This window comes from Vanellus vanellus, assembly GCF_965231255.1.
Source record: "Vanellus vanellus genome assembly, chromosome: 1".
NCBI lineage: Eukaryota > Metazoa > Chordata > Aves > Charadriiformes > Charadriidae > Vanellus > Vanellus vanellus.
In genome coordinates, this window is record NC_138905.1 from 7,217,726 (window position 1) to 7,232,993 (window position 15,268).

At 37.0% G+C, this 15,268-nt stretch overlaps 1 protein-coding gene across 2 annotated transcripts in view; it reads right to left on the minus strand.

The window, feature by feature from the left end:
• UPF2 (UPF2 regulator of nonsense mediated mRNA decay) overlaps nt 1-15,268 on the minus strand; it is a gene marked incomplete at its 3' end in the record, with an annotated part of 68,582 nt that overhangs the window by 15,309 nt on the left and 38,005 nt on the right. For both annotated transcript variants that reach the window (XM_082481164.1, XM_082481163.1), the window contains exons 13-19: nt 14,901-15,104; nt 13,986-14,261; nt 11,946-12,129; nt 7,974-8,113; nt 6,182-6,286; nt 5,144-5,242; nt 4,235-4,402 (exon numbers count right to left, since the gene is read on the minus strand). In XM_082481164.1, the coding sequence (XP_082337290.1) occupies nt 4,235-4,402; nt 5,144-5,242; nt 6,182-6,286; nt 7,974-8,113; nt 11,946-12,129; nt 13,986-14,261; nt 14,901-15,104 (1,176 nt within the window). The remainder of the gene's footprint in view (nt 1-4,234; nt 4,403-5,143; nt 5,243-6,181; nt 6,287-7,973; nt 8,114-11,945; nt 12,130-13,985; nt 14,262-14,900; nt 15,105-15,268) is intronic.

A 15,268-nucleotide genomic window follows, 5' to 3' on the forward strand; every position in this document is an offset into this window, starting at 1 on the left:
AGTGCTTCTTATTAGTCTGGAGATAACTGTAGTGTCAAATTTTAGCTTTTCCTCCTCCCCTGCATCCAAACATCCAAACTACATATTCAACACATTATCTGATTTGCCATAAGCAACACTAAAGATAAGCTTGGTACTACTCCTGCAGAATTACCCTCTCTCTGAAAAATACAGCTGAGATTTTCAGAGGCATAGGGAAGAGGCTTTCTTTCTCCCCAGACTCAGAAAATCCAAATTTATTTTCCACAGAATTTTTTTTAGAATTGTTCCAAAACAGAGAAGTTAGTCTTATCTGCAACTGAAACAATACTTTCCAGAAACCCCTTAATGCTAAAGTTTGTGAACACATTTAGAAAGATTTCACATCCCCCTTCAAGTGCACATCCATTAGAAATAAATATTTCCGTGGTATAAGTGGGCTAATGCATTTAAGGATAATCACTCTTAATATTCCAGGAACTACTCTGAATCCTGCAGCTTGTTCTTGTCATCTGAGATCTATTTCCACAGAAATAAAAGCAGAGGCAAATTTCTAAGTGTTCTTTTCTGTTACGCTGTCAAAAGTTGCAGACAGAAAGATACATTACCAAAACTGCTGTTGAGAAGGTACGCAGTAAAAGCAAAATCCTCATGGCCAGCAGCTAGTATTTAATGCCACAATTACTAAGAAATCTCAAGGTATCGGTGAGCTGGTAGTGCCCCACTAGCAGGAGAGGCATGACGAGTGTACAAACGGTACAAAGTACTCAGATGCAGCATTTGAAAATAAACTACGTTTGAAACAGTTAAGAGACTCTTGCGAAGACTTGAGAAAAACCTGGGTGCAGTGAAACCCTATCAACTAGAAAATTTATTTACATGAGACAAATCAGACAAGATATTTGGGGGGGTGTAATAGCATATTATATTGAACATAAATACAAGCTTGTTATTAAGGTGTGCAGGGAAAAATAAAAATGAAAATTCTTGAAATGCCAAAAGAAAAGTAAGCTTTAGTTACTTATTGCTGAGCAGACTATGTATTTTCCCAGATGTTGTCAAATGAGCTTTACGCAAAAAAGACACAACTAACTAACCCATTTCATGATAAAAAAAAAAAAATTCCTTAGCTTCACCATTAAGCTCATCTATCTTAACATGTCCTTTATATTTTGTCTGTTCTATAGATTTATCAGCTTAATGGGATTGGTAAGTGTTTTCAGACAGGATGCTTAAAGTAGGAAAAAAGAAAACTGAAATATAGAAGGGTGCAAATGAAAAACAGATACAAAAAACCAATAGACTGGTAATTAACAAAATACCACTGAGTCAGTATCTCAAGGCAATCAGATGATTGCCATCAGAAATCAAATCACTGATGACAATTACTAAAGGATATGATTATTACTGAGCAAATGAAACATTTCCGACTTGCAAACACTGAAGAGGTACATTGAAAACCTATTATAAAATCTGTGAGATGGGGACAGAACATAAGGACTTCACTTAGAAGATGGCAAACTGAAGCAAGACCAAAACAATCATTCAGAAGACTGGATTACAGATTTCAAAAACACCACTGAAATAAAGAATTTACATTCAAGGACAGACTTGACTATTCCATAGGTATTGCCATTCTTTTATGGAACCTTGCTAAAAATCTTTCAAATGAAAGGAAATCTTGTGTCTCAGGTATTAACCAAATTTCTCAATGCTAGGCGACTTTCTTTTTTACTGTCTAAATCTCTATTCACACCCACCTGGCATAAAACATCTTGGACAGTTTCAAAAACATCAAAAGGTATTAGATAGACCTCAGCTCTGATCCCTTACGATGGCAGTATTTCTTAATTTCCCCTTGCTCTCTCATGGCTTGTGGATAAATCATGATGCCATAGTCTAATTTCCAATAACCCTTTCCAGTTCTACTGCTACTGGGTTTGTAGGTTTTGTCATATAATTTCTTTGCTACAGCTGGCGGGTTATTGCAAGATAGATGTTCCCCCCATATCTTTGCTATTGCCCGTTTTTGGAAATCAGTGTGAAAAAAAAAAGGGATAAAATATGGTGTCCTTGCTACTATCAGCCTGCAACGACTATTAATTCATGTTGTATGCTGCTGGGAAATAGCAGTCAGTTGTTCTTGCGTTGCTTCAAGAAAAACAAGTTGTCAGTGCTCCAGTAAGATCTGGCTTACACTGGCACGTGAACTGAGTATTTAGTGACTCGACGTCAACTACCAAACATTAACCTCCAGAAGGAAGCACAGCACGTTCCATTTTCATCAGTAAGTACTTTCTCACAGCAAAGATTTCCAGTTTGAGCAGCACCATTGACAAAGACCACAGAGACCAAACCAACTGCTAACATAGGAAGTGATTAGGCTGATGTCATAGTGAGGTGGCGATGCTTAGCATTCCAGTGACTGTGTGGATGAGAAGTTACGTACAGCCTTCCAGGTTGACTGCAAGCTCCTTCTGACTGTTTTTAAAAAGCTGAAAGTTTACACCTATAACTTAACAGTAAAGCATACACCCATCGCTTCAAAACTCTGTGCGCGTTCCATGTTCTCCTCACGCAGATTTAAAATAAACTACTATAAGAAGGAATAATTATTTTCTTTTCAACTCCACCTCTTCTTTCCTGCTTATTTTTCTATTAAATCTGAACTACTAAGACTTTTTTTTTTCCTGAATACAGAACTATGGACAAAGAAGCCTTTCACTGACTCAAGAAATGAAGTAGTCTATAAAGCAACTGTTTTCTACATTTCTAGAAACGCTGAGAGGAGTTTTGGCAGGAAGAGCCTACTCCCAAAAGCAAATACTGGGGGAGGAGCAGGGAAAGCTCCTGAACAAGTTCTGCTTTCTTTTTCAAGCCACGTGTCAGCAATATTTTCCCCTCACACAGAATATGAAGATCCTAAAATTCTTGGTAACTACAGATACTCCCAGTAAATTATCCTGAAAAAACTAAACACTTTTTTTTTTTTTTAAATAGACATCTCTTAAATCCCCTCTCAGCCCAATGACAACAGTTGAAATTCCCCACTAAAAACTTCTGTAGAACTTCGCAGAATATTCAAGTTCCAGGAAAACAGAATAACCAAACAAATATAGTGAGGAAATCAGTTAAACATCAACACCAGCATGTATGTGCCCACTCAAATAGGTATCGCCACTTACACTTTGAAAGCACTTAGCACAGCACACACTCATCAGTTCAAGTGTTTTATGAGAAGAGACATTCCCACTTTCTACACAGATTTTTAAAGCATCTTTCAGATGAAGGAAGAGGAAGACTACTTCAGGTTTATACACCTCAGCTGTTACACTACTGTCACAATTCAGGTAACAAAAGTCAAAGAAAAGCAATGACACAGATCTAAACACTTGAAAGGTACAGATGCATGGAATGAAACAATGCCGTGGTTTTGCTTTCCATACAAACTCAAGTCATTAATTTTCATCATCAATTTATACAACTGAAATGAAAAGGTTTCTTTAGAAGACCTAAACCACGATGAGAAATGCATGTGGAACGTGTTAAATATTAATTTGTATACTATGCATTTGCTGATGCAGGAAAATTCAAACATACACTGGAGAACAGTGCCAAGACAAATGTATAGCTTGGCTGCATGAAGTAAGGGGTTTATTTTATCAACATGATTTCCATTTGAGTTTCTCTGACAGATTCACTCAGCACATTCCAGAAGAGTCTCCTAAAAAGTCTTCAGACATAATGACTTTTTTTTCCTCAAGTTGAACAAATCCAGCCAAGTGTCAGTTACTTAGGAAATGGAATTTAGCAAACACCATATATCTTGATTTGAAGCTGGATGTGTTTTCAGAAAAATCTGTAGAACCTTGAAGATTCTGGAATACTTCTCCTTTTCTTTTCTCCTCCTATCAACTTCCAGTGGCAGCCCACCAACCACAAGCGTTCACCTTCAACAACTATGTTTAAAATACACATAAAAACATACCACTGTCCCACTGGTGTGATCACGAAACATAGTAAAGTATAATTTAACCACAGTGTTTTCCTACATGATTTCTATTAACAACCAAGAATTCCAAGAAACTACATACAGCGTTTTCTATTTATCAAAATTGAGATGCCTGCATCCTAATCTGATAAAAGGATGAAGAAACAAAATACTCTGTGATGTCCAAAGTCAGAGTTTGACTTTCAGAAAAGTGAAAGGATTTTACTTATTTAAGCAATATCTATACCTTACATGAACTCTTACCTGCTGTTTGTTGCCTTTTCGTGTTAACATGACAAATGGCATTGTGTCTCCAGACTCCGACTCTCCTTCCCCACTTCCAAGTGGGGGACCCTTCTTGAGCTGACTTTTGAGATGTAGAGGAATAGCAACATCCAACTGATGTACTTTAACAGATTCGCCACTCCGTTGCTATCAAAAGAAGTAAATACTATAAATGATCAGATACTAAAAATGTCAGTTTGGCAATGCTCATGTTTTCATGACCAAGAAAAGTTTTAACCTCCCAAGAAAACACAGTAATATATAAACAGATGTGTTTGGTTTTATTACATTTTCCTTTGATTTCCTTGCTTGTGAAGAAGTTGCAGGGATGGAGTACTTCAAATTTCAAAGGAATTTTAGATAACAACCTTGTAAGGAATGAAATCTAGAGACTTGACACATTTGAGAATGGACATTCTACATTCAAGATTTTTTTATAGCATGTTATTAATGTATTCCTAATACAGGGGTTGCAATACTAAAGTATTTACCAGATGTGACTGAAAAAGACATACAAGACCTAAAGGTTATGTAAAGTTAAACGCAGCTACATTTTAAAAATATTAAAAACTAGGCTTGGGCAGTCTAGGATAAATTCAGAAGCATTGCATATCTGATGTATTTATTACTAATTCAATAAAATATCTGTCAGCATGTCATATATTCACTGGGAAAACAATACAATTAACAGCTGTTTAAGTAAAAGTTACTTATCCAAACTTGTCAATTGCAGAGAACAGACCACAACTAAGAAAAAAAAAAAAAAAAATCCATGTTCTTCAGCCATGGTAAGCTATGCAATAATCACTTATTTACTTAAAAAAAAAAAATCAAATATAGTTAGCTGTACAGCAAATTACATTAATTTTAGAAAATAAATATTTATACCTGAAGATTTTCCAGCATCATTTTATCCAATGCCTGAATGAAGTCTTCATCTTCTGCACAAGGGACATGCTTAAGTCCTCCTCCTTTAATCATTACTTCCTATTGCAATGGGAAAAATCCTGTTACATTAGTTTCAGAAATATGAATATTCAGTATAGAAACAAGGGGAAAGATATCCTTATTGCTTCCATATCATACCTAATCAAAAGCTTAAAAACCAAGTTGTTAAAGAAAAAGGCTTTCAGCCAGGATTGTTTTCTTGAAGATAGATTTTTTTTTTTTTTTACATTTATTGCATCAATTATAGTGAAGCTTGGCCACTCACAATATTCTGACATACTAGCATATGCGTACAGAAGTATATGTACACATTCCACATACGGCAACAATACAAAGAAAAGCCTCTATCCCTACCGCACCAAACAACTAATTTTTCCATAAGTCCATAAAGTTAGATGGTCTTTCCAAGATGAATACCATCCTTTAGCATTTGGAAAGCACAACATGACAACAACCGTGTTTAAAGTCCGTACCCCAACACATTGTTGATAATGATCATTCCTTACTATGTAACTGCAACTCAGGCTTAACTGGACAGGTTCTCTTGCTATAGATGTTATAATCTGCCAATCCCAAATCTGCATTTTGGAAATTTTGCACTTCTTGATTTGTCTCCCTTTCATTTTTGAGATCTAGTGGAGTGTAACTACTGCACCTTGTTTATCGTATCAGTTTGTTACCGTTGCTGGCATTACAAAACCATCATTTATGCAATTTTTTCCAGCCTAGCTACCTGTGAAAGTGCATGGTCCCGTAAAAACACGTTGTAGTAAAGTTGATGGCATAAATATTTTCAGAAGGTAATAATGAAAGGTTGCAGATATAAAAAGCAGCTCTAGAATGTATTTAAAAGAATAGCAGGGAGTGTTCTTGCTGTGTTTTCCTAGATATGTTATGAGCAGCACAGGCAAAAAACACTCAGTAAAGAAAAGCAACAATGCAAAAGTCAATTCACTCATCTAAAGCAACAATACATACTGTATTCTCCTCATCGGTTTCGTTTTCCTTATTGGAATCTGTAAGATAATCTGTGTTTTCCTCCTCCTCTTCTTCACCTTCTTCTTCCTCATTGTCAGAGCCCTCCTGAAATATTCAATGTTTTAAATTTGAGAACAGAATAACTTCTGACTGTTTTAAAACAAGAGAGACCACTTGCATCTGATTCCTCATACACATTTTCTACACCTTTCTTACCGCCTACCCACCCAAACCTGTTTAGTTCAGTTTGGTCTTAGTAAATATGTTGAGTTTTGTATTTAATGCTCCAGTCTGAACTCCCTTGGCTTTATCTGACATTTTCAAAAAAGTACAGCAGAAAACTGGGAGCAGCGGCTAATACACCAGATGGTTGTGCAGCTACTCAGAGGGAACTCGACAAGCTGGAGGAACGGACTGACAGGAACTCATGAAGTCCAATGAAGGTAAATGCAAAGTCCTGAACCTGAGGAGCAATAACCCCATTCACTAGCAGAGGCTGGAGGCTGACCATCTGGAAAGCAGCTCAGCAGAGAAGAACCTAGGGTCTTGGTGGACAACAAACTGACCAAGAACATCTGGAGTGCTGCACCCAGCTCTGGGTTCCCCAAAACAAGACAGATATGGACATACTGCAGCCAGTCGAGCAACAGGCCATGAAGACAACTAAGGGATTGGAGCACCTGTCACAGTAGGAGAGGCTGAGGGAGATGGGATTTAGCCTCTCAATGCATATAAATACATGAAGGGAGTGAGCAAAGAAGAGGGAGTTGGACTCTTCTCAGCGGTGCCCACTGACAGACCAAGAGGCAATGGGCACAAGCTGAAAGATTTCATTTAAACTTAAGGAAAAAAAAAAAAAAAGCCATTTTTACTGTGATGGTGATTAAACACTGGAATGGATTGCCCCCCGAGGCTGTGGAGCCTCCATCCTTGGAGATATTCAAAACTTGATTGGACATTGCCTCAGGCAACCTATTGTAGGTGACCCTGCTGTAAGCAAGGGAGGTTGGACAAGATCTCCAGAGGTCCCTTCCCCACCCCCCAACTATTTATGATTCTAATCATATTATTAATTTGTGGGTAAAGGCACAAACCCAATCAAGCTTCAGGAACTTGAACGCTGAGAAGCAAGACTAAAAGAAAGCTTACTAGTAAACCAACCCAAGCATAAGGAGAAAAAGTATTTCCTGTTTCCTTGATGAAATCATTTTCTTGTAACACTACCATTATCGTGTCAACTTTGCTGTGTCATAGTGACAACTTAGAATTTCTGTGTATACATCTGTGTTTTTTTTTTTTATTTGCTCCACCATTTTTGATTCAAAAGATTACAGGCACAGTAAACAAGGAAGATTGTTATGCTCCGTAAATCTTTTATTTATTCATATTACACAGGCACACTCTGAATGCCTGTTATTTTTCCTACATGACTGCTTTGACATCTAGTCAATACATTTGCTTCTACAACAGATAAAGAAAATTATCCGAAAGTGTTTTCATGCCAAAAGACTGAAAGCATCTTTTTGTTGAGAAGCAGCACATACCCTGAGGAAAGTTGTCAGGTTCAAGTTTCTGCCATAATTTCTCTGAAATAAGCCTCAAACACTCTGTATTCAGTTTTCCATATATACAAAACCAGGACGGAAATATCCTCAGAGTACTGACTGGGTTGTGTATACCCACATTTCACCTGCTAACTCTGTGACATAGAAGGACTTCAGAAAGCAATGAGTAATCAAAATATTGATTACTCGTTCTTTTTATGCGAGACAAGGTAAATGATTAAGTGCACCTCTTCTTCTGGCTCATTTACTTCACTTTCATTTCCAGATTGTTCCTCTGTTTCTGCTCCACCTTCCTCCTCCTCTTCATCTTCTTCCAGATTCTCTCCTTCTGTAATGGAATCTTTGGAATCTTTGTCATTCACAATTCCTGAAATTTGGAAAAAGAGAAAGAATTAGAACAAGTAACTAGAACAGAATTAGAACAAGAACTAGAACATTAGGAGACATAAAACCACTCAAGTTACAAGTGGAAGATCATTTCAGAAGTCCATTGTTACTCAACACTGAAACTTCCAACAGGTCATAACATTCGACTTCTGAACAAAACATTTTCTGTATATCACTACCTTATTCATAAAGGGAAAGAGTTTCCTTGCCAGAAAAAGAGGAAAACATTATGGAGAATGTTTAAAATCTCCAACAGAACAGTGATCAAGAAGCTGCATGGGAAACTGCTTCAAAATATCCTTGAACTAAACGTGCAACTTTACTGAAACATGCACTGAAATATAAGCACTACATTACAGACATCCTACAAAACCAGCAGAACCCAGAAGACATCAAGCCTCTGCAGTCTTGGTTCCAGTACTTCACACTACTGTCATTTAACAGTTTTGAAACAACTATTTTCTCAGCCTGTAACAAACCTTTCTGACTCTCTTCTAACGCTCCGAGGCTGCGCTTGAACCTATGTGGATATAGGTGCCTGTATAAAGTCTGTAGGAAATCAGAGTCTCTTCCAAAAGTATTATCTAGTGGACTCATCCTACTTGCAGACAGGGCTGACAGTTCTTTCACTGTGTTTTAGATCAGTTTCCTTACTGTTTTCCTTACTGACCTGCTCACCACCTCTATCCCTCAAGACGTTTTAGTTTACTGTGTGTAAGGTATCAAGCGCAGCCCCCTAAACCTCTGCTTTCTTTCAATAAGGTATCCTTCAATGTAATACCCTTATCTATAGCATTCCCACAGTAGCTAAAAATAAGTTTCAGCCTCTTTCAGTGCTTCAGTGTCCAATTTAGTCTTAGATATAGATTTCAATCAGAATTGTTTTCAGAGAAAATATTTAAGAATTGAGCATGGATCTCATTCAGGAAAAAAAAATTAAGATCTGTTTTTAGAGAAAAATGAAGTAATCCAGTGCAAAAAAGAACTAACGTCCAGCATACACTATAGTTCCAATATATTCTTTTTTTTTTTCATTAATTTATAAAGCCATTTAATCCCCCAGGGGATAGTGGTTTGAGCTAGCAGAAAGCAATGCTGATGCCAGCCTTCTGCAACACAGCAGATCTAAAGCCAGTAATTTTTCAAAGATTTCACTAAGGAGTCAGTACCGTTACTATGCAGTTTGTCATTTGTATTTTGACATTACACCAACCCCACTAAGGGTTGGCTTTTAGTGTAAAGCCTTTTGGACAGCAAATGAACACATCAGTTCTTTGCTCATGGCACTCGTTTATTCTCTGCCATGTGCAAAGAACAAATGCAGTCATACACGCCATTCTGAAGCAGAAGTCTAGATTCTGAATATACATGTGGTTTGGGGGTTACCAGGTTTGGGGATTTTTTAGGTTGGGGTTGTTTTTTTTTTCTTGTGTGGTGGTGGTTTTCTTTTTGATCCACCTCCAGATGTCTTTAGGAGATGCAAAATGCAGACACATGCAGTCAGGGCTCACTACAAGAATTTGACTGAGATGAGGTGAATTTTTAGAGCCACAATTAATTAGACAAAACTCAGATATAAAATGAATGGTATATATGGCACTATGGTATTTATTGAAGATTTTGGTTCTATGTGAACATATATACAAATATACTTCCTCCTTCACATTCCAGAGATTTCAAAGCGTTCTTTTCTTCACCTTATTTATAAACACTGTGCTCTTCAAAATCTGTGCTGCTCTATAATTACACAAGAGTTTCTCTTGAATCACTCAGTATATTCCCACCAGTACAAAAAAAAAAAAAGAAAAAAAAAAAACCAAAACATCACCAGAGCGGCACAGGAACCAACAGCCAGTCCCCAACTCAAGGTTTGCAGGCAACAAGCCACCGCACTGTTCTGCCTAGAATTACACTTCAGACTGATAAAGAGCAAAGCATGCCATGGTCTTTAACACAGTATCGTCTCCCTGTATTGTTCACGGGCTGAGGAACTATGGGAATTGATCAAGAACTGCAGTTTTACTAGAATTTTTGCTAACGTATTAAAAGACTAATTTCCTTCAGATATGCTCACGCTTATTGTCATAATCTTCAAAGGTCAGAAAGGAAGACGACAACCTTCCTGAGACCACCTTCAAACAGTCCTAATATGACTAGGAACTATCCCACCCTATACTGATGTTTAATAGCAAGCAAGTAATACCAACATAAAGAAAAGCAACACATTTGGGGGACATGCAGGACACAACCCTCTTTTTAAAAGGCTGTACCGTTGACGGGCTTTGCTCATGCCAAAACACACACAGTAAAACATTCTCCAACACTTGCCCATGTTCAGTGACCACACACCTCCCCCTTAAATACACCAAATTCAACTGCTATGGTGGTAGTGATTCAGAGAACAGAAGTTCTCATGATTTGTAGGAAGTGCTGAGTATTTTTCAAAGGAATATTACAGTTTATGTAACTAGTAGTAAATTACTTCTTGGTTATCATTTTGATCACACAAAAGCTAGTAATTTAGATCACACCATAAGGAAATTTTTTATATGCATTTCAGTTGCTACATAGGTAATTTTAAGGCATGTCAATTAAACAAATAACATATTAAAACTATAAATTCCTCCAAAACCAGAAGTTGCAGCGTTTCACCTGGCAATTGCACATACTCATCCCACTGGATTAAAGGATTATTCTTAAAAATTGAACTTGTCTAACTAGATGAAGTGCTACTAAGGCCATAATTAACACTTATAAAGTGTAAAATTTACATATAAAAGCTTTTCATGACGAAGCTTGTCTTCAAACAAAAATGGAACATTAGAAAACAGCTCCATTTAAAGAGAAATGAGCACAGTAGTATCCAATAATTAGTAAGAACTGATACGTACAAAAGGTTTAAAGGTTACTATGATAGTAGTTTTAGACACACACTAACCATTATTTTGTCAACTGAGCTGTGTTGCAAGCCCAACTTTTTTCTCCTGAAATTAACTAATTTTTAACACAGCAAGATTTACAAATATACATCACTGTATATTATGTGGAATAAAGAGGAACTACAACCTAGCATACAACCTAGCTGACAGATACATTTTAAGAAGGAAAAAACACCAAACTTCAACAATCCAACCAAAGCTCTAATTCATGAAAAGGAAATCATCCTCTGGCCTCTACTGAAACATAAAGCCCATTCAAATTATTCCAAAGGAAATGTAAGGCTCAAAGTATCTGATAGCATTTTGAAAGCAAAACATGCTCTCTTACTGTATGGTTACACTAATGTTTACTTTGACACAGCAGTTCTAGTCAAATCCAGGAATGGGAAAGGAACACGGAGTTGCAAGCAACCAAACTACCAGAACAAGCAAGCTGGTTCCCCGCAGTGCTCACCAACCAACAGGCTGCAGCAACTCAGTGCGCAGATGCTCCTTCTCTTCTGTTGTAGAGGGTGCTTTCTGAATTTTTCTGATGAAATTCAGTTTTCTTCCTCATCATTTGCACCATACTACTCCGTATACTGACTTTTATATATATACACACACACCCCCTCTCCAAATACTACTGTATTAATAGTATTCATACTGACTTTTTTTTAATACTCAATCACATTAGAGTTATGGAGATTCTATATGATCTCTATGGTGATCAGAAAAATGCAAAGAAGTTAGAAAAAATATTTCTATAATGAGATTTAAAAAAATTATATAATGGGAATAACAATAGTTACTTTATCATCACCATACAAGAGATAAATTTAAGGAATACAGGAACTGTCAAAAAGACTTATTTTCCCTTGTACTTTTTCTTACCTAATTTTATTAAGAATTCTCGTTCCAAGTCTTGCACTTGTCTGGTAGCTTCTTCCAGAGAATTGCAGAGCTTTATCTTTGGTCTCAGCAGTTCCAGTGTATCACTGATCATATAGTCTATGTCTATAGGAAATGGGTGGTCTTTTGTCCAAACATCCAGACTTTTTTTCCACCAAACATACCGCTAGAATACAAAATACTAAAATAAATTATATGCACACTGGCATTTATAAACTATTTAACTTACAAATTTTGTAATACCTAGCCATGTTTATACAGTAGAAAATGCAAAAGATTTCATATCACTGCTCTCCTATTTCACACAACTATTAGATACTTTGGTATCACTAAACATCATTTGATAACACTGGATATCACAAACATTAAGAATACGGTCCTTTTATTGTAACGACTGTTAGAAGTATGAAGACTGAGCAAAAAAGCACTGAAAAGAAAGTGCCTTCTAAGGGCAGATTCTTTCTGCGAGAGATGAGCACTTATCAACTGGCCAGCTTTCAATTCCTTCCTCCATATTTTTTCAAGGAAATGAATTCCCAAAGCCATATTATGGGGAGAAGGGGGGAAACATCACAGAAAGGTTTAAGACTGCAGCTAGCATGAATTGACTTACTTAGTTTCCTGTATAACAAATTAGCACATACCCCTTACAATACAATCATAAAAAAATAGATGCTGATCTTAAGGCCACCTAACAGTAGAATCTGAGAACAAAGGTGTTGCAAAAATTGAAAGTGAAGTATAAGTAACAGAATATTTATTTAAAAGGTGACATGGTCAAAAGGAACACCTGTAGAAATCGCAAGGTGTAACAAAAATATGACTTCTTCAATGACAAGTTTACTTCGGGTTTAAAAATGGGACCATACTGTACTTAAAAAAAAAAAAATATCTTTTCACATCTCAGATACAGACAAAGGATATGCATCCTGAAGGTCTGAAATAAGTCATTATCACCTTAACATTGTTGTTTTAGTATAATTTTATATTTTACATATATTGTCTATTATTATATTTCTACATATTATGTTTTATACAATTCTATGTTTTAGTATAATAAGAGAGAAGCAAAAAGAAAAAGAAATTAAGTCCAAAGAGTTTTAGCATGAATTCCATGGTCTGGAATGCCAAAAGAAATTCAAAGAAGTGCATTCCAGTGTTTAAACACTCCTGTTACAAAATCTTTTCCCCTTCCTGTTACATCTATTGAGTCAGAACTTTCCTTGCTGCAACTGGTGACCACTACTTCTTACTCTTTCACTGTGCATGCCCAGGAAGTATCTGCCTTCTCCTTCTCTACAAATACTATTAGCTGAGGACAGCAACCTAATTAGCACTCTTCTACAAGCTGAGCAAACCCACAGTGTGAGGAATAAGAGCCTCCTGATCATTTTGGTGACCCTCCACCGGACTTAACTCAGTTTGCTGATGTCTCTCCTCTCATCTGCCAGGGAGCCCTCAACTGGAAACAGTGCTCCTGATGTGGCCTCACCAGTGGCAAGCAGAAGGGAAGGGTGGGGGAAATCATCACCTTCCTCAATCCACTGGCTACAGCCTTGTCAACACAACATAGAATGCTGTTGGCCTTCATCACCTTAATGGTGCAGAACTCGCTGTCATTTTCATACAGCCCAGGAATACCAGCAATAGTCCTGCAAAGCTGCTTTCTAGGCAGTCAGTGCCAGGTGGTATTGTTGCTTGGAGCTATTCCATCCCAACTGGAAGATTGTTACTTACCTTTGCTGGAATTCGCAAGGTTTCTGTCAGCCCATTTCTCCCTGAAGAAGGGAACCTAAACCCTTCAGTGAACCAATTGCTACCCCAGTGTTCTGCAAGTTTGTTGGAAAAGTAACATCTACATAACTGAACATACATGTCACTTTAAAATAAAACTGCTATCAGACACACTATAATTCTAAAAATTATAGTGCTAGAGAACAATGAGAGAAATATGTAACAGACTGACCTACGTTAGCTCATTAAAGAAATCTACAGAACTACATACAATTTAGTTTAGAATACCTGAAAATATACAAGGAAGCAATCTAGTTTTCGTTTGCTGGATCCTCTGTCAAAATACTGCCCACAGGTATCGAGGATTGTACAGACTAGTCTGATTCTGAAAAGATGCTCTGGAGGATCCAGCGGACTAGGACTCCCATCAGGATTCACACCAAATGATGTGAAAGAATACAGAGTTCGAAATATTACAGCTGATTCCACCATTCGATAATTGTAAAGCTCCCCCAAAAACTTTGCACTGCTGATCCGCCGCTGGTTAAACTTCGGTTGGTTAACCTTTATCAAAAAATAACAAAAATCACAAATCACTTCATCATGCAGATACAATAGAATCTTTGTAAAAATTGTGGGTTTGTTTGCTTGCTTTTTTAATTTTAAATTGATGGAATTCATTACAATAAAATATAGTTAGTTATGGCAACTTACATTACACAAAATTAAATATTAAAGTATGATGGTATTTATGAAAGCTGGTCAACTAGTAGTTATTGTAAAGTTAAAATACATTTAACACACTCCATCTTAAATCTATGATGATTTTTCATTGCCCAGAGAATTCTTGTAATTATAATCCCTATCAAAATATGGACTAGTCTCCAAAGCTACTTGAAGTTGCATGAATCTGACTACACCGTGCAGAATAAACTGTATCGCCTTACTAAGGGGTGCACAATAACTGTTATAGTAATCTTTGTAGTTTGGTTTTTGGGTTGGGTTTTTTTGGGGGGTTGGGAGTGGGGGTGGAGTTGTGTTTTTATTTCACTAAACCTACATAAAGGAAACAACTGAGACAGGTCAAGTCATCAGACAGAAATACAGAATCTAAGGATTCTTTTCTTTAAGCATGATTATTTTATTGTTTTCCTTTCAACATAAGTAGATGAGCATGGCTTAATAAAAATGATGGCTGCTTACCTCCATTCCCAGTCGAATATCCTCTAGCACCCCATCCACAACATGGATTCCAACATCCTCCTGGTAAAGGACCAACCCTGCTAAGAGGTTGGCTACACAGTGAATACTGTTATATTTCACATTCCAGATGTTGATCATACAGCATATAACATAGTCTTTTACTTCTGCATCCTGCCAAGGCAGCTTGCGCATCTGTCTCAGGACCTAAACCAAGTTTTAAAACAAGCTTAACATTTTAGCAGACAAAATATCAAGATATTCACTGTCATTCCCTCCCTCTCTCACCTCTGGGATGAAATCCCTGAAAGCGTCTGCAAGCAACCTCATTCTTTTTTAAGCATCCTCCAGATCTGCAGTAGCTACAGAAA